Here is a 22,925-nt window from a genome sequence, read left to right on the forward strand (position 1 = left end):
CATTTTTAATACTAGTTTTAATTTTAATTCTATTTTAGGTTTTATAAGAATTTTAAAGCAGATTTTAGTAGTTCTCTAACAAAATAATACCGTATTTCTAAGATGATACCAGTTTTATGTCACAAATCAAATTCAATACAAATTTTAAGTCTTCAGTTGTTGAAAATATTAAAAACGATACTCTAAAAGTATTCCATTGGAGATACTCTAAGTCCGGTAATGTTTATGCATTTAAGCTATAATTGCCGTTTTCAATTTGATTTGCACTTTCATTCTAGTTCTACGGAGCATGCACAAAGATATGCAAAGAGAATAATATAGTATTACTCCAAAAGTAACATAGTATTAACTATTAACTAAACAAATATGAGAATCATTAAATGCTTCTAGAAAATTAAATTAGTAAATGAGAAAATATATGTACATGATGAAGGTTGAAACTAGTTTCAAGCTTTTAATTGACTAAGGTTCTCTGTGATTCCAACACTCCAACTCTTGAATGGAGAGAATCACAATGACAAACTAAAACTAAAAGCAGAAGAGGAGTTGAGAATTACAAGCTACTCTCCCTAAGGTTCAACCTTTTTGAGATATTCTAATGATCCTAATATCCTAAACCTTAAAACTAAAGTCACTCTTCATTTGGGGTAAGGCCTTTTTTTGGCACCTCAAGAACTTTCACTGTACAATGAGAGCGAGAGAGAATATATACTCTTTTCTCAGGAATAAGACTTGACCAATCCGAAATTAACAAAGGATCTGGACTTGAAAAGACCACCAAAGAGAGATCTTGTAGGGGAATCCTGAGGAACAGATTCTTCAGGGGTGCCCTTAACTTTAAGGATAGTGTTCCCTATTGCTTGCCGAATTGATTCTATGGTCTTAGAATCAACTGTGCAACCGGAGGCGCCACGCACATAGAACGTGTTAACAGCTTTGCCTCCTTTCGTGGTCACTTCTGCCCTTGTAACAGTGAGGCTGTTCTCTCGAAAGATACGCGTGACATCAGAAAGAAGTCCGATTCTATCAGTTGTGCAGAGTTCTAACTTCAAACCCTAAATTTTGAAACAGAATAAAAAATCGTTAGTCTTTGTGAATAAGAGGCCAAACCAAACAAAGCAGTGGTTGATAGAGAAACAAACCAAATCTACCTAATAGGCATTTGAATAAATAAAGAAGAGACTATTCAAAGGGGAAAAGATCTCTGGACTAAATAACAAGCCGCAACGAAAAATAATAGCAACAGATAATAGTCACTACAATAAAAGGACAGCAGGATACAAGAAACTGTCACTAAAAATAAAAAATAAAAATTGACATTTTTTTCAAAGCCGTCAAAAAGATTGTGGCTGCTCCTCAATCAAGGACAAATTGTTAACCACAAGAAAAAGAACCAAGTTGAATTAGTCTTTTTATTTATTTATTTATTGGTGATTGAATTATAGGCCACAAACCGAAAAAACAAGTTGGCGGTGAGAGATGACAATTACAGTCGAAGTAACTCCCAACTATAAAGTTCCACTTTACATGACACCAATAAGTCATATTCACCATATATTTTCAGAGTAAAGTTTATGAATAGATCACATTTTTGCACCATCAATATAAATGTCCAAGTAAATATTCATGAATAACTAATTGACATGTAAAAGTTTCTCAAAAGCTTGTTTACTCTAATTATGCACATACATATTAAAAAAAAATACACAACCAAATTGCAGATTTCAAAGCAATAACAAAGTTAAAAAATCACAGATTCAGTAGCATAAAAGTCCCTCACCTCAGATACTCTTCTTTCAATTGCAGCTTCAAGACATTGTATCACCCTTTGTCTTTCTGCATCTGATTTTACAGGTGACCCATCTATATGCCTTATGTAATATTCCTACACATGCAAAATCAACAAAAAATTTTAACCAATGTCGTCAAAAGACCAACCAGAAAAAAACAAAAGGAATTCATGGCTTTGAAAATGCCTTATACCTGATATGCTTCTGGCCCCTCGGCATTGACGTTCGCATGAAAAACCACGTACTGCATATCTGTCAAAGTGCAAACTGTGTCGAATAGAAGCTTCGGCCTATCCTTACACTGAATGGTAACAACCGAATAATCTTTATCAGACCAATTCACAACATTCACATTCGGCCTCTGCTTCTCATCAAATTCGTCGTCACTAACTCGCTCGTAATCCCTGTCATCAAACATCATCTGGTGAAGCCTCCTGTCGGTATGCGTTGTGACTTCATCAGTAACAACAGTCTTGGCAACCCTTTTTCTGTTTCCACCACCAAGCACATTGCAAAGAAGCTCCTTGATCAGAGACAGCTTCTTCAGATCGGTGATTGAAGAGCCTGTCTCATCATCGGTTACATGCATCACAGCGGCCGCACGGGTGTTGTGAGTCCACACCTCTGTACTCACAATGTTGCACTTTAGGTTGGTGAGGACGGCGCTCACTTCGGAGAGCAGCCCCGGCCTATCACTCCCCATAAGCTCTATTGTGGTGTGGTCCACTGTTTGCTTCACCCCAACGGACCTCATGGGAGATGAAACACATGATTCGGGACCAAGAGACTGCACAAAAATCAAATTAAATTAAAGCAACACAAAAAAAAATTGCAACAAAAACACCAAGACTACATTCATAAGCAGAGAAGGAATTTAAGAAATCACCAACTTGAGACACACCTTTTCAATGTATTCCAAAATAGCTTCATCCGTAACTTTGTTTCCATCTTGGTCAGTGACATTAAAAACTGGCATAGAAGAATAATAAAAAAACAGACATGTTAAACATTTTCCCCCAAACAATTATTGAGATTCAGTGAAATCAGAACATACAATTAGGTCAGATTAAATGTATTACCATCCATGAACCATCCACCATCAGAAGAAATGTAAGCTTTGGTTATGATGAGGTTCAGATCAGTGAGGATTTGTACAACTTCGAGAAGAATTCCATGCTTGTTTGCACTATCAACCTGCACAATAAAAGGAACATCATCATTGAACAAACAATTAATAATAAATGATGACGATGATTATAATGGAAGAAAATTAAGAAAACAAACAAAAAGGATGCATACCCTTATAACAGTGGCGCTCTTGCCGGATTCATTATCAATGACAACTCTGACAAGATTACAGAAGATATATGAGAGTGGAATCATTCAAATTTTTACCCTTTTCCATTTTTCTTTTTCACCTAAAATGAGAGAATCGATTCATTGGAATGGGGAACGAGAAAAATTGGTACCTGGGAGGGTTGAGTCTTCGGAACAGTTTCTCATATTCATCATCCATGTAGTGAGAACAGAAATTCATGTTGGCCTCAGAAATATAAGCTATAAAGACAGACAAAAAATAAAAAATTAGAAGAGAGGAAAAACGGTAGAAATAATGAAGAATAATAAAATAATAAAAAATTCATGTAAAAAATTTGATGATAATGAATGAAGAGGAGAACCTCCTTAGGAATAATCCCTTGCACAAAACACAGAGCATGTGTATGAGAAAGAGAAAGAGAAAGAGAAAGAGAAGAATAGAGAGTGAATAAGGGTGGGTTAAAAAAGAATAACCGAGTAAGGAAGAAAAGAAAAGGAAAAAAAAAGTGGTTGGGGGTACGAATAAGGGTCTGTGTGGTGGGGTGTATTTTTGCTGTGTGTTGCTTAGCTGTTAATGTGATAAAAAGAAGGAATCACAGAGCAACGAATCCTATTTAAGCCAATGAAACAAAACAACAATATAACAGCTTGCAAATTGCAATAGCCAGAGAGACTAAGGAGGAAAGGGGCCACCAGGACTAGGGACATGAAACATTTTAACCCTCAGAAACCATGAATCCAGGGAATATGTTGTTCCCACTTAATTGCGGACAATTTAAAAATAAAAAATAAAACAATAAAAACGAAGGATGAATCTAAGACCAAAGCACGAGAAAGCAGGAAACCACAAACGAAGAGAGGACAAGAACACCTACCCATTGCAGGTTCTGAGAATTCGTGATATGCTGCTACCACCACAAAAATAAGGCCTTTGATGAATGTGGCGTTCTTACTTGTTGAAAAGTAACAAACCTGTGAAGAATATATGTATTTATATGTGTGCCTGTGCTTTTCTCTTCTATGTATGTAAACCCCACAGGGATCTCAATAGCACACCCCACACATCTCCTTTGATCCTCTCATATATATATATATATATATATATATATATATATAAAATTAGAAAATAAAGGGAAAATATATGAAAAATCTTTTAGAATAAAAGAATTAATTAATACGATGAAAAATAAAATCGTATGTGACTCAAATTATGTTAATTTAAGGATAATTAAATCTTTATTTTTTGCTTTGATAATCAGTTAGTATCAGAGAGGTTGATCTAAAATATATATTTCCAATTCTGAACCCTTGCCCCGACACGATGCTCCAAAACCTGCAACTTCAAAAAAGTATCCAAAAAATCGCAGACACCCCCCTCTCTCTCTGTCACTATCGCTCGCTTTCTTCCTCCCTTTATTTTATTTTATTTTATTTTCTATCTCTCTTCACCGTGCTCTTCTTATTTCTGATTTCCGGTATTCTGTTACAGTGTTACTCTTTAAAACATAAAAAACAGTTTATATTATTTAAATTTGAGAAACTATCAAATCAAAAATTTATATTACTACCAAGCTACCGTACTAACCATTTAAAATACGAACAATAAATAAATTTTTAAATAATATTAAAACATAATAAAATTTAATTAATAAATATTATATTTTTATAGATAACAAAAAACTTATGATTAATAAATAATTTATTCATTTAATTGAAATTTTTATAGTGATATTGAAATAACCATTTAGAAGATATAAGCAAAAAATTAGCAAAATTTGATCTTAAGAATTTTTTTATTTTTTTAAAAACTTTATTATTCATGATAAAAGAATTTTTAAAAAAATTAGTTCACATAAAATTATCAAATTTTAAGGATGAAAGAATTTTATATTTTTAATAATACTTACAAAAAATTGTATTAAAATTTAATTTTTAAATTTTTTTAAAAAATATATATTTAATAACTATTTATTTTTGTATATTTTTAATTTTTTCGATAAGTTTATTTTTTCCATCGTATGTTTTTGAGTTTTTTTTCTTTTTGGGTAGCTTACCCTTTTAATTTTTTGTTTAATAGGTGAAAGAGTAAAAAGTAGGAAAGGCTAAAGGAAAAATCAATAGGCAGAAGGTGCACGGTTAGCAAAAGGCACGGTTGGGACTTTGGAAGACTGGGTCACGTGCTATACTGCGCTTTGTGTTCAATCATCTTTATTCTTTAATCAGGAGGTTTAGTTTTCTTCTTTAGATTTAGATTTATCTTTCATGTTAGAAAAGATGTTTTGGGATTTTTTAGTATGTACTTGCTCGGAAATTATTATTATTGGAGAATTTCTTATTCTTATATACCACTAGTAATTCTTTTTCCTTCTATATTTATTAATTTTCTCAAAATAGTTAAAAAAAGGGCAATTTACATTTTTAAATTGTTGAACTCCAATTTTACGTAAATACATTATTTCAAAAACGGATACGTAAATACATTGTTTCACTATTTTATATAAACCGTTACTGCCAGTAGCGATTTACAATTACACAGAAACCGCTAGTACCAGCCGCGGATCATGTGTATTTTTGGTTGGTCATAAATCGCTGCTGCTAGCAGCGGTTTATGTAGGTTGGTGTGCGTGCATAAACCGCTGGTGCCTATAGCGATTTACGTTTAGTATGTGTCAATGGACTTCCTATATAAACCATGGAGGGGCCAAATATAGAGAGGTAGAGTTTTATTCACAAATGAATGGAGAGGATAGTATTAAAAAAATACAATACTCAAAGTATTAAATTATATAAATCAAGACTATTTTTTTATTCTCATCTCTTTTACGATTTATAAATAATAAAATGATTTATTTTTAGCCAAAAGTTCACTAAATCATATATTTTTCTCTTTAACAATCACTTCATTTTCTTTTATTTATATCAAACATACAAGAGATACTAGGAGAGTTTGAAACATGGGTTGTGTTCTTTGCTGCTGATTTGCATTTAAGATTCTAGCTAAATGAATTTTTTTATTTGTACAACTTTGTTGTTTTATGCCAAAAAATAAAAACTATTTATAATTTATAGTTGATTGATTTGATAAATAATAGTGATAGCATCATAATTTTGATGAATAAAATAAAAAATATAAATATGCATGTAATAATTTTTTATTTGTATTTATTATTAAAATGAAACTAAATAGAAAATCAAAGAGGGAGTATTCATAGAGTACTAAAATATATAAACTAAGACTAATTTTTTTTATCTTCATCCCTTCTAAAATTCATGAATGATAAAATAATTTTTTTAGTAAAAAATAGTGAATTTTTTTTATTTGATTTGCTATTTTTAGTGAAAAAATTTACTATTTTTTACTAAAAATAAATTATTTTATCATTCATGAGTTTTAGAAGGGATGAATATAAAAAAAATTAGTCTTAGTTTATATATTTTAGTACACTGTCAATACTCACTCTTTGATTTGCAATTTAGTCTCATTTTAATAAGAAATACAAATAAACAATTATTACATGCATATTTATATTTTTTATTTTATTCATCAAAATTATGATGTTATCACTATTATTTATCCAATCAATCAACTATAAAATACAAATAATTTTTATTTTTTGACATAAAACAATAAAGTTGCACAAATAAAAAAAAATTCGTTTAGCTAGAACCTCAAATGTAAATCAGCAGCAAAGAACACAACCCATGTTTCAAACTCTCCTAATATCTCTTGTATGGTTGATATAAATAAAAGAGAATGAAGTGATTGTTAAAGAGAAAAATATATGATTTAGTAAACTTTTGGCTAAAAATAAACTATTTTATTATTTATAAATTGTAAAAGAGATGAGAATAAAAAAAATAGTCTTGATTTATATAATTTAATACTTTGAGTATTGTATTTTTTTAATACTATCCTCCCCATCCATTTGTGAATAAAACTCTACCTCTCTACATTTGGCCCCTCCATGGTTTATATAGGGAGCCCATTGACACATACTAAACGTAAACTGCTATAGGCACCAGCGGTTTACGCACGCACACCAACCTACATAAACCGCTGCTGCTGGCAGCAGCGGTTTGGTTTATGACCAACCAAAAATACACATAATTCGCGGCTGGTACTAGCAGTTTCTGTGCAATTATAAACCGCTACTGGCAGTAGCGGTTTATATAAAATAGTGAAACAATGTATTTACGTATCCGTTTTTGAAACAATATATTTACGTAAAATTGGAGTTCAAACAATTTAAAAACGTAAATTGTCCTAAAAAAAGTGTATAATATAAGAAGAACATATTTAAACGGTTATAATCAAATGTAAAGTAAGAATTTTAAATTTTGTTGTGAAACATAGAAAAACCGAAATGTAATTAGTAAATAAGTAAATAAATAGTGCAATTATTAATTTTCTATATAAAAATTATGGGTAAAAATAAAGTATTTGGTGAGAGAAACAAATTTAGAGTTTCTACAAATATAGCCAAGACAGAACAAAAAATAAAAGTATATATATATATATATATATATATATATATCTTTTTTAATTGGTCCTGTGACTTCTCAAAAATTTTAAATCCTAATTATCCAGATATAGTTATTTGACCTAGATTTGCTCTTCTTGCTCTCATGTAAGTCCATTTTTTATTTTTCTCATTAAAAATCTATTTTTTTTTTGAGAAATGCTACGCGTATAATTTTTTTTAAAATTATGTTAAATAATAAAATTTGGGTGAGTGCATGAATAAGAATGATGATACTAATTTTTATTAATTTTAGATTAATTTAATTAAATTTGATTGACAGAAAAAATTGTATGCATAATATTATTCTCTTTTTTTTTTTCATGTACAACAAAACATAAATTTAAAAAATAATAGTACATTCAAATGTAAAATAATTTATACCTTTTCAAAAAATCTTTTAAAAAAGGCAATTAAAAAGAATCATTTCATAATAAAAATCTTATCCATAAAAAGATCTTTGGTTCCGAAAATTAAAATCAATAAAAAAAGGTGGTAATATGTTTTATAATATAAAATAATTAAATTAAAATAAGATCATCGCATCAAATATAAATTTTAAAATAATAACAATTTTACGTCAAAATAGAGAAATAGCTTTCCCTTTTATTACAAAAAATTTTGTAGTAATAATAATATTCCCTAAAACAAAAAGAAAGTAGTAAGTTCTTTAAAAATTATGTGACAGAATATAGAAATTTATCTATCCATTATATTATATTATATTAAAATCAGATTTTTTGCATTGAATAATAGAATTAATAATGTGGTATATTTTTTAGAATATTTTTTAATTTATATTTTTTTAACTTATTAAATTTAATTTATTATAATAAATTAATTATATCAACTAATAAATTTAATTAAATATTTAAATATTATATAATTTATTATAATTTATATCAATCAATTGATTGTAATTCATTATATCAATTAATTGATTAATTAATTTATAAAATGTATAATAAAATTACAAATAAAACAGACAACATAGAAAAAAGGTGACATATTGGAACAACGAATAACTTCGTTGCTTTATTTTTCTTAATAGTCGCTTCTTAAGTTAATGATTAATGATAAAGGATACAAAAGGACACTTAGAAAGAAAGCATCATAGAGTAAAAAAAAAACTGTGATAGTGGAAAGAAGAGAGAACTAGAGAATATATAAAAACTAAATTATGTTAATTCTACGCAATTAACTTTTTCTCTTTTTCCTTAATAACTCCTCAAATTGAGGTATGGATTTTGAAATACTTTCAGCTTGTGCTTGAATCTGCCAAATAAATGCTGGGACAGTGGCTTAGTCAAGCAATCTATAACCTAATCTGGAGAAGGAATATGTACTATATAAAGTGATTTTTGATTCACCATATCTCTAAGGAAGTGAAGGTCCAACTCCAAATGTTTACATCTACTATGAAGTATAGGATTAGCAGCAAGAAGACATGCACTCTGATTGTCACATTATAGATTAGGTGGAGTAGGCTGAGAAATATATAATTCACCCAGAAGTTGCTGTATTGAGATGATTTCAGTTTGAGCTCCATACATAGATCGATATTCTGCCTCTGTGCTGCTCCTATTGACTTTAGTTTGCTTGTTACTCTTTCAGGAGACAAGATTATTGCCCAAATAGATGCAGAATCCAGTGATCGACTTTTGATCCTCAAAATCTCCTCTCCAATCAGCATCTGCAAGCCTAAAAATCCTAAACTCAGCAGACTTAGTAAACACAATTCCATTATCCACTGTACCTTGCACATATCTCAGTATTCTCTTGACATTTTTCCAGTGTTAAAGAGTTGGATTGTAAATAAATTGAGACACATGATTTACAACAAATGTAATATCAAGTCTAGTCATTGTTAAATACTGCAAACTCCCAACTATGGATCTATATTTCGTTGGATTATCAAATGGTTCTGCATCATTGGTATAGAGCTTTGAATCAGTAGCCATTGGAGTTGGTAATAATTTAGATCAGAATTGGCCATTCCAAATTTGGATATCAACTCTCTAGCATACTTTGTCTGAGATATCATGTCTCCGTGAGGAAGATATGTAGCTTCAAGGCCTAGAAAAGTTGAACCTGCCAAGATCTTTCAAAGAGAATTTATTATTCAATTGAGCTATTAAAGACTCAATTTCTCTTGAATTGTTACCTGTAACAATTATATCATCCACATAAACTTAGAGATAAGTAACATTAGCATAATCTTTTCTAACAAATAATGAGACATCAGATTTTATATTTTTGAAACCAAAATTGTAAAGAGTTTCTGCCAAAGTCTTGAACCAACCTCAAGGTGCTTGTTTCAAACCATATATGGCTTTGTTGCGTTTACAAACTAAAGTATTATTGGTATGAATATATCCCTGGGGGTTGAGCCATGTAGACAGTCTCTTCGAGCTTGCCATTCAAAAAGGCATTATCGAAGTCAAACTGTCGTAGTGGCCATTCCAATGAAATTGCAATGGTAAAAATAACTCTCATTGTGGTTGTCCTAACCACTGGTGAATAAATTTCTTCATAATCCACTCCTTCTTTTTGATGGAATCCCTTTCTAACTAGCCTAGCTTTGTACTTGAGAATATCACCTTTTTGGTTTTTCTTGATGGTAAATACCCATTTACTTTCAATGACTGTTGCATTCAATGGTGGTTAGTAAGAGTCCATGTATTACACCTCTAAAGTGCTTGTATCTCAGCATCCATTGCTCTCTTCCAATGAAAACAGGTAAGAGCTTGCTTAACTATTGTTGGAATAGTGTGAACAAGATTAGCAACCTAAGTCAAAAGAGCACTGGGTTTGTGTATGCTTGATTTGGCTCTTGTAATAATAAAATGTGTATTTGTAGGTATGATGGGTGGTAAGCATGTGTCTGCTACACTTATAGGGATAAGAGTATCAGTTTGGGGCAAAGATGTACTGGCTAATGTGTGTGAGGGAGAGGGATTTGTGAAAGTACTACTAGAAAGAGGTGTAGTATCTGATGAGTCTAAAATTGTTGAAGAAGTATGTGGTGTAAAGGTTTGTGTATCAGTGATTGGTGTTGATACTGGATTTATTTCAAATAATATAGGCTTTGGATTTTGATCTGGTATATCTAAAGAGTGTGTGGATCTAGAATTATAAAACATTGAATGGTAAGGAAATAAATTTTCAATAAAAGTCACATATCTTGTAAGATAAACTTTGCCATCTTTGGCTAGGCACTTATACCCTTTATGACTGGAATCATAACCAAGAAAAAGACACATCTCGGACTTGTTATCAAACTTAAGATTCCTATGTCGTCTTAAGAAGGGAAAATATGCACATCCAAAAACTTTAAAGAAACCAAAACTGGTGATTGATTAAATAGAACTTCATAGGAATTTTTGTTGTCAAGGACTGTTATTGGTAACCTATTAATGATGTAAACAGTGGTAATAAAGGCATCATCCCAAAATTGCATTGGTAGAGATACTGACGCTAAGAGGGAAAGTCTCATTTCTGTGATACGTCTATGCTTCCTTTCCAGACTACCTTGTTGGTGATGTGTATAAGGGCATGACATTCTATGTTGAATACCTTCATTAGCAAGCAAATTAACAAAAGCCTTGGACATAAACTCACCTTCCTTATCTGTTTATAATGCTTTAATATGATGACCAGTATGTTTTTCCATCAATTTCTTGCAATTTTCAAATGCTAATAATGTTTGAGACTTATTCTGTAACAGAAAATAACAGTAAATTTAGAAAAGCCATCCACAAAACAAGCATAGTATTTAAAGCCTTGTCTTGAAGTCACAAGGGCTAGTCTCCAAAGATCAGTAAAGACACATTGTAATGGTTCATTATACATAGTTTCAGTTTTATCAAAATGCAATCGATGCATCTTAGCCAAGGGAAAGATTTCATACATATATTGTAAATAAGATGCAGAATGTAAAACAGGAATTGAACATTTATTCATCACTGTATAGACTATTTTCATTGCACAATGGCCAAGCCATTTGTGCCAGAAAACTATGTTATTATTCTCATTTCACTTTGTATTGAAAGCACTAAAAATTGATGAACTAGTATCTAAATGGCTAGGTACAGTAGAATTATAAGTAGCAAAATTTTGAAAGTTAGAAATGCAGCTTAAGCAGATTTCAAAGGCAAAGGCTTAGGAACTTTGAGATTGTCAAAGGAATAAATTCCATTCCTAGCTATGCCTTGTAGGAGATAATCCCTGGTAGCCTGATCACGAATAATACAATAATCAGGCCAAAATTTAAAGAAGACCCCATTTTCAGTAGCAAACCTATATACACTTAGCAAATTTTGTGAAATTTGAGGAACATGTAGCAAATTCTTTAAACGAAATATGACATTAGCATATTTATCATATAAAATAGAAGAACCTGAATTCTTGATTGCTATACCTATACCATTACCTACAAAGACTTGTTCTGAAGCTGTGTTATTTGCCGAAGAAGAGAGGAGGTTTGTAGGATCTGGTGTTAAGTGATGGCTTGCACTAGAGTTCCCAAGCCATGAAGCTTTACTTAGTGAGGAGGATGGAGCAGTGAGGTATGCCGTTGGTTGATAAAAAGTTACTGGTAGTGGTGGTGGCTGAGGATTAATGGAGAAAATCTGAGGTGCTGCAGAGGTATTTCCAGAATTGGGGTTAAATGAGTGATCAAACCTATGGTAATAATTCCACACCACATGCCCTAATCGTCCACACCGCTGACACTGTATTCTTGAATTGTTGTTGTAATTGTTGTTGAAACGATCACCACCATGGCTATTCCATCCTCCATGGCCACGTCTATTAGCATTGCTTCATGAGTAATCAAAGTTGAATGAAGGAGTTTGAGCATAATGAGCTATGGGCATGCCAATTTATGGTTTCTTGAAATGCTCAAGCATTTCTTCATGAGAGAGAAGAAATGCTTTAGCCTCAACTACTTGAAAAGAACCCCTTTTTGCTGTGACAGAGAAAATATATACTGCATACTCTTTGGAAAAATCATCAATGATGGTTAGTATGTGATCATCCTCTGGTACTTCATAATCTACAGTAAATAAAGAGTCTATAATTTTACGAATCTTGGCAAGAAATTCAGTAGCTAAGCCAGTTTTCTTATAGGATCTGAGTTGACTCTTTGGACTTTGAACATGCACGGATGCAGCAACCTAAAAATATTCATCAATTTTATTCCAAACTTCATAGAATATGGATAGGTGAATGACTTTATTTTTGAAACAATTTGTCGTTGAAGCAACCAGCCAAGTTGTAAGGGTTTTATCATGTTGGCGCCAATTTTTGAACTTTTCTGATTTAGTAATAGTTTTCTTGGTAGCATTTGATGTGAATTGTTCTGGGATATTGGTTGGATCAAGATGATTTTCTAGTATCAGACTCTCAATAGTAAGAACAACAAGATATCTCCAGGTAGAGTAGTTATCTTCATTAAGTTTCTTAGCAATGGGTGAGAAGGTTTTCTTTGTTGAATCTAAAAGTGTGATTTCCATTATGGATCAGAAAAGAAAATTGATGGCTCTAGATACCATAACGGATACAAAAAGACACTTAGAAAGAAAGCATCACAGAGTAAAAAGAAACTGTGATAGCGAAAAGAAAAGAGTATATAAGAACTAAATTCTGTTAATTCTACACAACTAATTTTTTCTTTTTTTTTTCCTTAATAAATGATATTGCAATTTCTTGATAAACTCATGTCATATTCCTAAAAAATATTTAATGTGTGTACTTTGAACATTCATCACCACTGATCTTTTTCATTTTTATACAATTTAAACCATTTATAAGTGAAATTTGATTTATTTATTAAATTATTTATATTCATATTTATTTGGCACTTCATTTTTCTAATATAGGAAATACGATGGCTGATGAGTTAGGCAGACTTCTAATATATGAAGTTTTAAGATACAAACTTTTAGAATTTTTTTAGCACTATTGACAAATTGTCAGTTTCAAAACAAATTTTTACATTCTATTTTATATTTTTTTATCTAATTTTTTATAATTTTTTTCTTGATTTTATTAATTGCTTATGATGGTAATAATTTACTACAAAATTTGTTTTTTTTTTTATAAAAAATTTGTCAATAACAAAATAAAGAAGACTCAACCAAAATGTTAAAAAACATGGTTAATTCAATCATTACTATTGTTCAAAAAGAAATATTAAAAAAGATAGAATCCTAATATAAATATTTCAACTTGATTACAAATTATGTATTCTTATCTATAAATAATTATTCTACTTTAAAAATAAGTAAAATAATTATGCATTGTCTTTGATATTAAAAACAGTTAAATTTAGATTTAATTAACTTCATAAAATTTGTATGACTTTTTAGTATTTTTATTTAAAAAATTCAAAAAAATTTTTATATATTTTTGTATATTTTTGGTAAAAAAACACGGGTACATATACTAACAAACAATAAATAGAGATTTTATCAAGAGTGCAATGTTATAAATTAACATATTCAAATTGAATAATATTATACATTTAAGTCTTTTTGTTAACTAAGTCTAACCAAGTTGGTCAAACATAAAAAAGTCAGTTATGGCTAGCTGTTTCACTCATTTTTTTTCATTGACTTCGACAGGTGGTGTCGAAATGAGATTGTATTAAGATCTCAAGTATCGGGGAGCAGATACGACTCATCTGAAAAAGAATGAGCTCGACCCAAAAATTACTTAATTACGATGTCAAAGCAATTTATGTCGAAATTACTAGTGGTGGACTTATGATAAATGGAAAAGAGATAAATAATGAAATAAAAAAGACAATGAAAGTGTGAAAGTAAAATAATAACAAAATCCAAAGAAAATAAATGAAATTGAATCAAATAAATAAAAGAAAACAAGTTAAATATTGACTTCTAACACTCACATGCACTTGCACTCCATGTTCTTCTATTGCGTCACGTGGACTAGAAATTTTATGAGTTTATGTGATGATTTAGTGTTCTTTAATGAAGTCCCAAACTCTTTTGAGTTTCTACTATTTAAAGACCATGGAGATTGATTGATCATGAAGCATGTTGTCCACGATTTTATTTCCTCCTTTTACTCAGCCATGACCTTGTCTTGATCTTGAAGAATCTTGATCCCCAAGTTTTGATACCCACGTCTTTCTTGGTTTTTAAGTCCCATGTTTGTTCATTTTGCTCCTCAAATTTCGTACCCATGTCCTCCAATTTGCTTGAAGGTTGAGTAGCAAGCCTTGATGATCAAAGAAAGACAATAACTACCTTTTGACTTCGAGGCTTTTTGTGCCATCTTTTTCGGCTTTGACTTACCCGTTTCTGCTTCTGTAGTCGAAACACTGCTTCTATAGTCGAAACCACTTGCAGTAAAAAATCAATTTTTTGTACCAACAAATTGTTCCTTTAAAACTTGTCATTTTGTTCAAAAATACAAGTTTTGATATTTTTCGTGCCAAGCACGTGCAACCTTTTCAAATTCTTAAAATTTGAATGGACAGTTATGCATAATTTTAAATGACGCACGCTTTTTTGGGAAAACATAACGTCCCCTAGGTCTTAATGTGCCGTTCCTTGAATTGCTTCACAAATTGAATCATATCATTCCCAATTTCTGAGAAACTTGCTTCTTGAAAACCTTAATCTTTTCTCTCTCTGGGCAACACGCTTCCCACAGTTTCTCAATTGCTCTTCCATTCAACCTCTACGCCAGACATCACCACCACATTTCTTCTTCAAGATCCATGACCACCACATCTCATTCTCGCAAAAAAAGGGATAAAGCCCTTCCTCTTCCTCCATTAGTGGCTAAAATACCGCAGTTCTATGATGAAGATAAATCTTTGAGAGCTCCAAATCCAAATGCAGAAACCTCTAGTCTCTGGCGTCGCCAGGTATTTCTATCATTCTCAGTTAATGGAGTGTTGTATTCTTTCTTAGGTTCTTTGGCAACCCAAGAATAGATTGATTCTATTTCTTATTTCTTTCCATCGCCGCCAGAATATCTACTATTGATTTTCTGTAAACATATCAAGGTTTCATATTTTGCTAGTTGAGTATTCAGAACTGCTCCCCTAGGGATTTGAGTCCTCTTTTTTCAATCTAGATGTCTCGACTTGCACCTATATATAAGTCGATTTGGGAATCTCTAAATATTGTGCATGCCCTAGAATTAGCTATCTTTGATCTCTCTTATATTGCTTTTTTATTAGGGACCAGTTTGTACTTCTAGTGTCCTGCCACCAATAACTTTTATTTTTCTTATGGAATGATGGATCTAAACTTGATGGACATTTCGACCCTGACTGGTTTATCAGTTGATGGTGAATTTGTGTCATGGTTGACTGATTGCCCTAAAGATGATTATGATATCAATTTTGACTCGAATTCCATATGGAGCTTTATTCAAAATAACATTGGTTCTAAAGATGATCTTATTTCTGATAGTGAACATGTAGCCTTTCTCTTACTTTGGCTCAATACTTTTGTTTTCTTCTCTAAGTTAGTTCAAATTTATAAGAACAACTACTTGCCCTGGCCATTATGCTCTATCATAAAAAACTCATCGACCTTCCTGCCTTGATCCTGAGTCAGCTTTTCGAAACTCTTTCTTTGATTTTTGGTGAAATTCGTCAAGGGGATCCTTTTATCAACCCTTTCGGTCTCCTTTGGGTAGTAAATTTATGGCTCAAAGATGTTCTGGAGCCTCGACTCACAGCCTCTAAATGGGAAATTCCCCACACTCCTATTGATAGCATTCGTCTTTCCTAGCTTTCCTGGACAAAACCAAAAACCATGTCCCTTATTGGTGCCTTTCGACACTTTGTTCGACATCAATAAAGACAATAATATCTCATATTTTCCAAACCTATTCTTATTTTGGCCCGGTTATGTTGCATGTTTCAACTTTTTACTAGTTTTCAACCAAAAAATCAAATATTAGTCGATGATATGTGAGCTAGGATCTTAACTCCTCAAATCCTTCTTGTCGCCTTACAGCATGAATTGACTTGGACTCTCAAAAAGAAACTAGTTGTTTATTCACCGCAGTATGTAGCTTAACAGTTTGGTTTAGCCGAAGTCTTACCTTCTCCTTTGTCTCCGATCCTAAAGCTCAAAAGATTCACCATGAGGTGTCGGAGACACAAGAATTCGATAGAATGTTGGAAATGAACCACCAGAGGATGTCGACTCGATACCAACATCTGAATATCACACATTGTTTTCTATCAACTCCTAACTTTCAAAAATGGTGGTCAAAGTAGCTTTTTGCTTATTGTACTTCTGACAATCAAGCTCTCTCAAATCTGGTCTTCTTCCCTGCACAGATAGTGTCAAAGAAAACCATAGGTAAGCAAAAGAAATCTTTCTCATCAGTACTTAGCACGTTTATAGGCATAATTTCTATTATCAACTCACCTTTATCTTTCAATTCCTTCAATTACTCGCCAAACACCTATTGATCAAGTTGTTGCTGTGCCACATCCAGTTGAGGAGAACTGGGATACACAAGGTAGGAGTCAGAGCAGAGGATGATCGAGTGGGGCAACACTTACCTCGAAGAAATGTGGACCTATTGATATTCTGATAAGAGTTGACACACCAAAGCCTTAAAAAGTTTACCATGCAACTTTAAAGGTACATACTTAACGACTCCTGTTATTATCCAAAAGTTTTGACTTATACATGAAATGTTTCTAACATATTGCAGTAGAATCAATCTCAGAAAGGATCTTTCTCTCGAGTTTTTGATGACAAGTCATCTTATGATAGTTTCACAAGCATTTTTCACTTGTTTCAATAGGTTTTATGCACTTTCTTAAGCAATAAGTAAGCACTTGGATTGAAATTTCATGCATTTTCTAAGTCAATTGAACGTGGTTGTTTATGTGCTTTTTCATAAGGTTTTATGCTACTTTTACTAGATGTTATGAATGATGCAAATACCTCATGATTATAGCAAACTTTGTGGCAATTGTTTGATTGATTGTAGGTGGAAATGAGGCAAGAAAAAAGTAAGAAAGAAGAAGGAGATGCAACGTTGGTGGAAACATTGATCCACCAACGTTGCATGCAATGTTTTGGAAGAAAAAAGTGGTGCCAACGTTGAGGGCAACGTTGGTGATCCAACGTTACCTCAAATATGGAGTTGAAGAATTTTGCAAGATTGCTGGTGCTGGCGTTGGAGGGAACGTTAGAGGTCCAACATTACCTCCAATGTCTTTGATGGTTTTTAAAAGCTGGAGCCAGAAAAATTTTGGGCGACGCGTACGCGTGGATATGTAAAACACACATACACATGAGCTGCGCGCACGTGTAGAATGGAAAAATTCACCATCGACGCGTACGCATGGGTTATGCATGAGCGTAACTGAACGAATGTTGGAGGTCCAACGCTACCTCAAACGTTGCCTCCAACGTCCGCGATGAGCAACGCAAAATTGGATTTGAAAAATTGCAATCGATGCGCGCGCGTTGACCAAACGTACGCGTGGATGCATATTTTGGCCAGACACACCAACGCGTGAGCGACGTATACGCGCAAAACTCCGTTTTGACGCATACGCATAAACAACGTGCACTCGTGGTTGGAAAAACATTGGTTCACCCACGTTGAGTCAAATGTTGGCACCAATGCTTACTCTTTTGGAAATCCTTTCTCAAAGCCAACGTTTGACTCAACATTTTCTTGCAAACGTTGAGGCCAACGTGGACACCAGTAGTGATAGAATTTAGCACCCTTGCAACAAATTGTCAATTGCCCCTTTTCAACGTCACTGAGACCCACTCTTGCTTGCTTCAACAAGGCCCAATCCAAGGACTTGAAGATCAATTTAGAAAGCGTATAAATAGAAGAATATTTGATTTAGAAGGGAGCTAGTCAGTAGGGAATTTCAGCATAGTTAGTTAGCAGATCTGAATTGTATTTTCTTTGGACATTTTTTATTTTGCTTTTCTCTACAATTTTTCTTTTCTGGTTTTACGTGAGCAATGATGAACTAAACCCCAAATTCATTAGGGGGAGAAGCTCTATTGTAATTCTAATGAATCAATAAAATTCTTCTTCTTCTCAATTCATTTTTGTAGCTATTGGATATCTTCTGTTTTGATTTAGAATTCTTCACTCCGGAAGGGGGTTGAATTCAATTGAGTGCCTGTGTAAGCCTCGGAAGGGAAATCACTTGCATTAAAATTAGAGCTCTATCCTTCACTACTCTCTTGATCAACACCATTCGGGAGGAATTGAGATCTTGAGAGTTAGTGTGGCTTATGGATGAGAGATTTGTACTTAACCTCTTCTCATGACAATTAGATCAAGGAATTGACAAGGTTGATTGTGATTAGAGAGATTGGATTGCCAAGAAATTGGGATCTAATCAATTTCAATCTGCCATAGATATACACATATGACTGAGAAAGGAGTTGAGACCCAATTGATTCATGATGGATTATGATATCTCCAATCCCTGATGAATCATTCTCTTTGATTCTATTCACTTTAGATCTCTGAATTCATTTTCCATTTGATTTGTCCTGCTATTTACTTTCCTGCACCCATTTCCCTTTATGATTCATGTCATTTAAGTTTCCCTGCTCTTTAAATTATGCAACTCTAATTTCTTGCACTCTAAGATTCAGTTATTTACCTTTCTTGCAATTTAAGATTAAGTTCTTTTAATTTCTTGCGCTTTAAGTTTCAGCAATTTACATTTCTTGCCATTTAAATTTCTGTCAATTTACTTCTAGCACCTTACATTCCCTGCAATTTAGTTTTTGTTGATCAAATTTCACTCAATTCATCAATATTCACTTAACTAAATTTATCACCTAACTAAAATTGCTTGATCCAATCAATTCTTGTGGGATCGACCTCATTCTTATGAGTCTTACTACTTGATGCGACCCGATATACTTGCCGGTGAGTTTGTGTGGAATCATTTTTCCCTCATCAAGTTTTTGGCGCCATTGCCGGGGATTGATTTAGATTAACAATGATTAAGTAAGGTGATAATCTAGATTAAGCATTTTCTTTTTTTTTCATTAAGCACACTAACTGTTTGAGATTTTGTTTCTGCCAACCTTAACTGCACTCTAGCAACAGAGTACCCTGCTTTTGTATTTTTGGTTTGTTTGTGTTTGTATGCCAGGTGGGAAAAGAGGTGAATCCACTTCCTTTGATTCTGAGCCAGAGAGAACATTCTTGAGATTGAGAAGAGAAGCTAGAGGGAAGGGAGTTATTGGAGAAGAAGAATCAGAGGAATAAGATCAAGAGATAGAGGGTAATATCCCTAATCCACCAGAGGATGTGGCCAACATCAATGGTCAGCCTCAGAGAAGAGTCTTAGCCTCCTACACTATCCCTAACCCAAGGAATTGTGGGATAACCCCCAATGTCCATGCTAATAACTTCAAACTCAAGCCTCAATTGATTACCCTAGTCCAGAATAATTGTCAATATGGAGGAAGTGCTGCTGAAGATCCAAACCAACACCTCTCTGTGTTCTTGAGAATTTGTGACACCGTCAAAACAAATGGAGTCCACCCTGACATCTATAAGCTCTTGTTATTCTCATTCTCACTGAGAGACAAAGCCACACATTAGTTAGAAACCTTCCCAAAAGAGAGCATCATCAGTTGGGATGATCTAGTTAGCAAATTTCTAGCCAAATTCTACCTCTCTCAAAGAGTCATTAAGCTGAAAACTGATGTGCAAACCTTAAGGAAGTTAGAAAGAGAATCATTGTGTGAAGCCTGGGAGAGGTATAAAGCTTTAATCCGAAGATGCCCTGAGGGAATGTTCAGTAAATGGATGGAGCTACAAAATTTCTATGAACGCTTGACCATGAGTTCAAGGAAAGCTTTGGATTATTCTTCAGGAGGATCCTTACAAATGATAAAAACTGCTCAAGAGGCACATGATCTTATAGACATGGTGGCCAACAATGAGTATTTTTACTCTTCTGGAAGGCAAACAGCTCCAAAGAGAGGCGTATTTAAGCTTGAAGGTGTTGACACAATCTTAGCTCAAAATAAAATCATGCATCAGCAACTTCAACAGCAAATAGAAATGATGTCAAAGAGTATGGATGGCTTACAGCTTGCATCAATAAGCACAACTAATCAACCACCAGTTGTGTGGGGACAGCAGGAGGAAAGCTATGAAGAGCAGCAGCCTGAACAGGTGCAATACATGCAAAATCAAGGGTCTGGACCAAATAATTTACATAGAGACACTTGTTCCGGGGGTTACCTGAAACGTGTAGCTCGGTCGTCTGGAGATGCCCGAGGTGGGGGTCAGGGACCCGAGCTTGATGTGTTGGCGATTGGTGGTTGTACCTGCAATGACACTCCGATGCTTAAGTTAGCATGGGTCCAAGCAGATATGTGTAGAATGTGGAATGTATGTCATACCTGGGTGCTCCAGTGTATTTATAGTAGTTGGTCGTGATCTTCCCTGGATAAGATATTCTTATCTTATCTTATCTTTTGGGAGTTTTACCTCTATCTTTGCGGAACCGCCTTTCCTAGGCTTTTTCGGCCTTTAGGTTTTGGGCTTCGTTCCTTTTGATGGGCCTTCTTAGCTTTATTTGTCCGAGGTCCGACCTTAGGCGTGGGCCTTGGGATGAGGTCGGACCTTTCATGGATTTTGCCGAGTTGGAGGAGCTCGGTCAGGGTATGAACAGTGCCCCTGCCCGAGTTCGTCCTTTTTGGGAGGTCGAGCTCGGGCATAGTTGTTTTTCAAAATTCAAAAATGGCCGTTTCCTGCATTTATTGCATTTTACCGTTTCTCCTCGATTTCCGTTCGGGCTCTGTGAAGGCATTATTTATTTGCTCCCTTCCTTTTTCTTCGTTTATTCTGTTCCTTCCTGTTTTTTCTAAGTTTTCGCCATCTCTTTTTCGAGCACCGCTTCTTCTTTCTCTTTGTTCTTCTTCCCCGAATCTTTCCGTGCGTCTTTCCGGGGTTTCCTCTGTGCCGCCGTTTCGTTCTTCTTTCTTCGGAGCTCGTCGTCTTCTTTCTTTCTTCCAGGTTTGTTCCCGTCTCTTTTCTTTGCGCACATATGCTTTCTGTTCTTTTGTGTGGCTCTTTGTCTGTTTCTTCTTTCTTTATGCCTGGGTTGCCCCAAAAAGAGGCGCCGCCATTGCTTTGTTTGCATATGGGGGGGGGGGCTCTTTTTTGTTTTTCTGGTACTTTGTTCCGGGTTGCCGCATTTTCTTTTTTGTTTCTTGCTTGGCTGAACGGGTTTTTCGCTGTCTGCTTTATGTGATTTTTGCTTGCTTTTGTATTTCTTCTTTGTAGGTAAGAGTTTTATGTCTCGAAAGGTTCTTCAGGCGATGTCGACCAAGATTCCAAGTGGTCTTGGTTGGGTAGACCCTCTTCCTCTAAAAGTCCCTTCTGTGGTAGATTCTGAATATTTGGCTAGGTTCCGTAGGCACTGTAGTATATGTGAGAATAGAGAGTCTGAGAGGGATTATGAGCTAGTAGCCCCGGATTCCGAGGAGAGAGTTTGCTTCCCGCCTTTAGATAGTTCCGAGAAGCTCTTCTTTTATGCTTATGATTGTTTTTTCTCTAAGCTGAGTGTCCGACTTCCTTTTACCGACCTGGAGTCCGAGGTGTTGTGGTCTTGTAACCTTGCCCCTACGCAGCTCCATCCAAATTCTTGGGCGTTTTTAAAGCTGTTTCAACTTTTGTGTCAGTTTTTGGGCGTCGCTCCCTCTATTTCTCTTTTTTCCTATTTGTTTGTGTTGACGAAGCCGGGGTCGGGTGGAGGGAAGGTGTCTTGAGTCTCTTTTAGGGCTAACCAGGGAAGGAAGTTTTGTACCCTTTATGATGAGTCCTTTCATGATTTCAAGAACTTTTATTTCAAGGTCCGGGCTACTGGAGACGTCCGACCTTTCTTTCTGGATGAGAGTGGGGAGCCTTCTTTTCCTCTTTGTTGGCAGGAGAATGTAGTGTCTGCTAAGTATACTTTTGAGAGTCTAGATGAGGTTGAGCAGGCTTTTGTGGGTGTGGTGAGCAGTTTATGGGGTCGGGCACCTCACTTGGATACGAAGAAAATGTTGGGGGATCCAAGCCTTCTCCGTTCCGAGTTAGGTAGTTTCCCGACCTCTCCGAGATTCTTCTTTTTCAATATTGTTGTTTTACTTATTTTTGGTTGAATTTCTGTTGTGGTAATCCTTTTCTTTATATTTCTGCAGAGATGTCTTCTCAGGCGGATTCCATGAAGTTCCTTCGTCGGACGAAGAAGTCTGTGGCTGCTCGAAATATCGAGGCTGAGGCTTCTGCTCGATCT

The 22,925-nt window shown here is 34.0% G+C and overlaps 1 protein-coding gene across 2 annotated transcripts; it reads right to left on the bottom strand.

The window, feature by feature from the left end:
* Nucleotides 1–313: 313 nt before the first annotated feature.
* Nucleotides 314–4,356, bottom strand: LOC130983050 (ACT domain-containing protein ACR4-like). Of its 2 annotated transcripts, none has more exons than XM_057907222.1 (8): nucleotides 3,470–3,886; nucleotides 3,260–3,347; nucleotides 3,090–3,135; nucleotides 2,870–2,984; nucleotides 2,692–2,759; nucleotides 1,984–2,577; nucleotides 1,781–1,885; nucleotides 314–1,055 (listed from the first exon to the last, which is right to left on the bottom strand). In XM_057907222.1, exons 2-8 carry the CDS (start codon nucleotides 3,325–3,327, stop codon nucleotides 720–722), a joined length of 1,332 nt encoding a protein of 443 aa, XP_057763205.1. In that variant the 5' UTR covers nucleotides 3,328–3,347; nucleotides 3,470–3,886; the 3' UTR covers nucleotides 314–719. The 2 variants fall into 2 exon arrangements, with proteins under 2 accessions (XP_057763205.1, XP_057763204.1); XM_057907221.1 differs by lacking the exon at nucleotides 3,470–3,886 and adding an exon at nucleotides 3,983–4,356 and having other exon boundaries at nucleotides 316–1,055.
* Between the last annotated feature and the right edge of the window lie 18,569 nt (nucleotides 4,357–22,925).

This window comes from Arachis stenosperma, chromosome 5 (assembly GCF_014773155.1).
Source record: "Arachis stenosperma cultivar V10309 chromosome 5, arast.V10309.gnm1.PFL2, whole genome shotgun sequence".
In the NCBI taxonomy this organism is placed as follows: domain Eukaryota; kingdom Viridiplantae; phylum Streptophyta; class Magnoliopsida; order Fabales; family Fabaceae; genus Arachis; species Arachis stenosperma.

Coding starts and splice junctions, on each gene's coding strand:
- LOC130983050 (XM_057907221.1), bottom strand. Junction 3,136..3,259: donor CGAAGACTCAACCCTCCCAG/GTACCAATTTTT, acceptor TAATCTTGTCAG/AGTTGTCATTGATAATGAAT. Junction 2,760..2,869: donor TGGTGGATGGTTCATGGATG/GTAATACATTTA, acceptor CTTCTATGCCAG/TTTTTAATGTCACTGACCAA.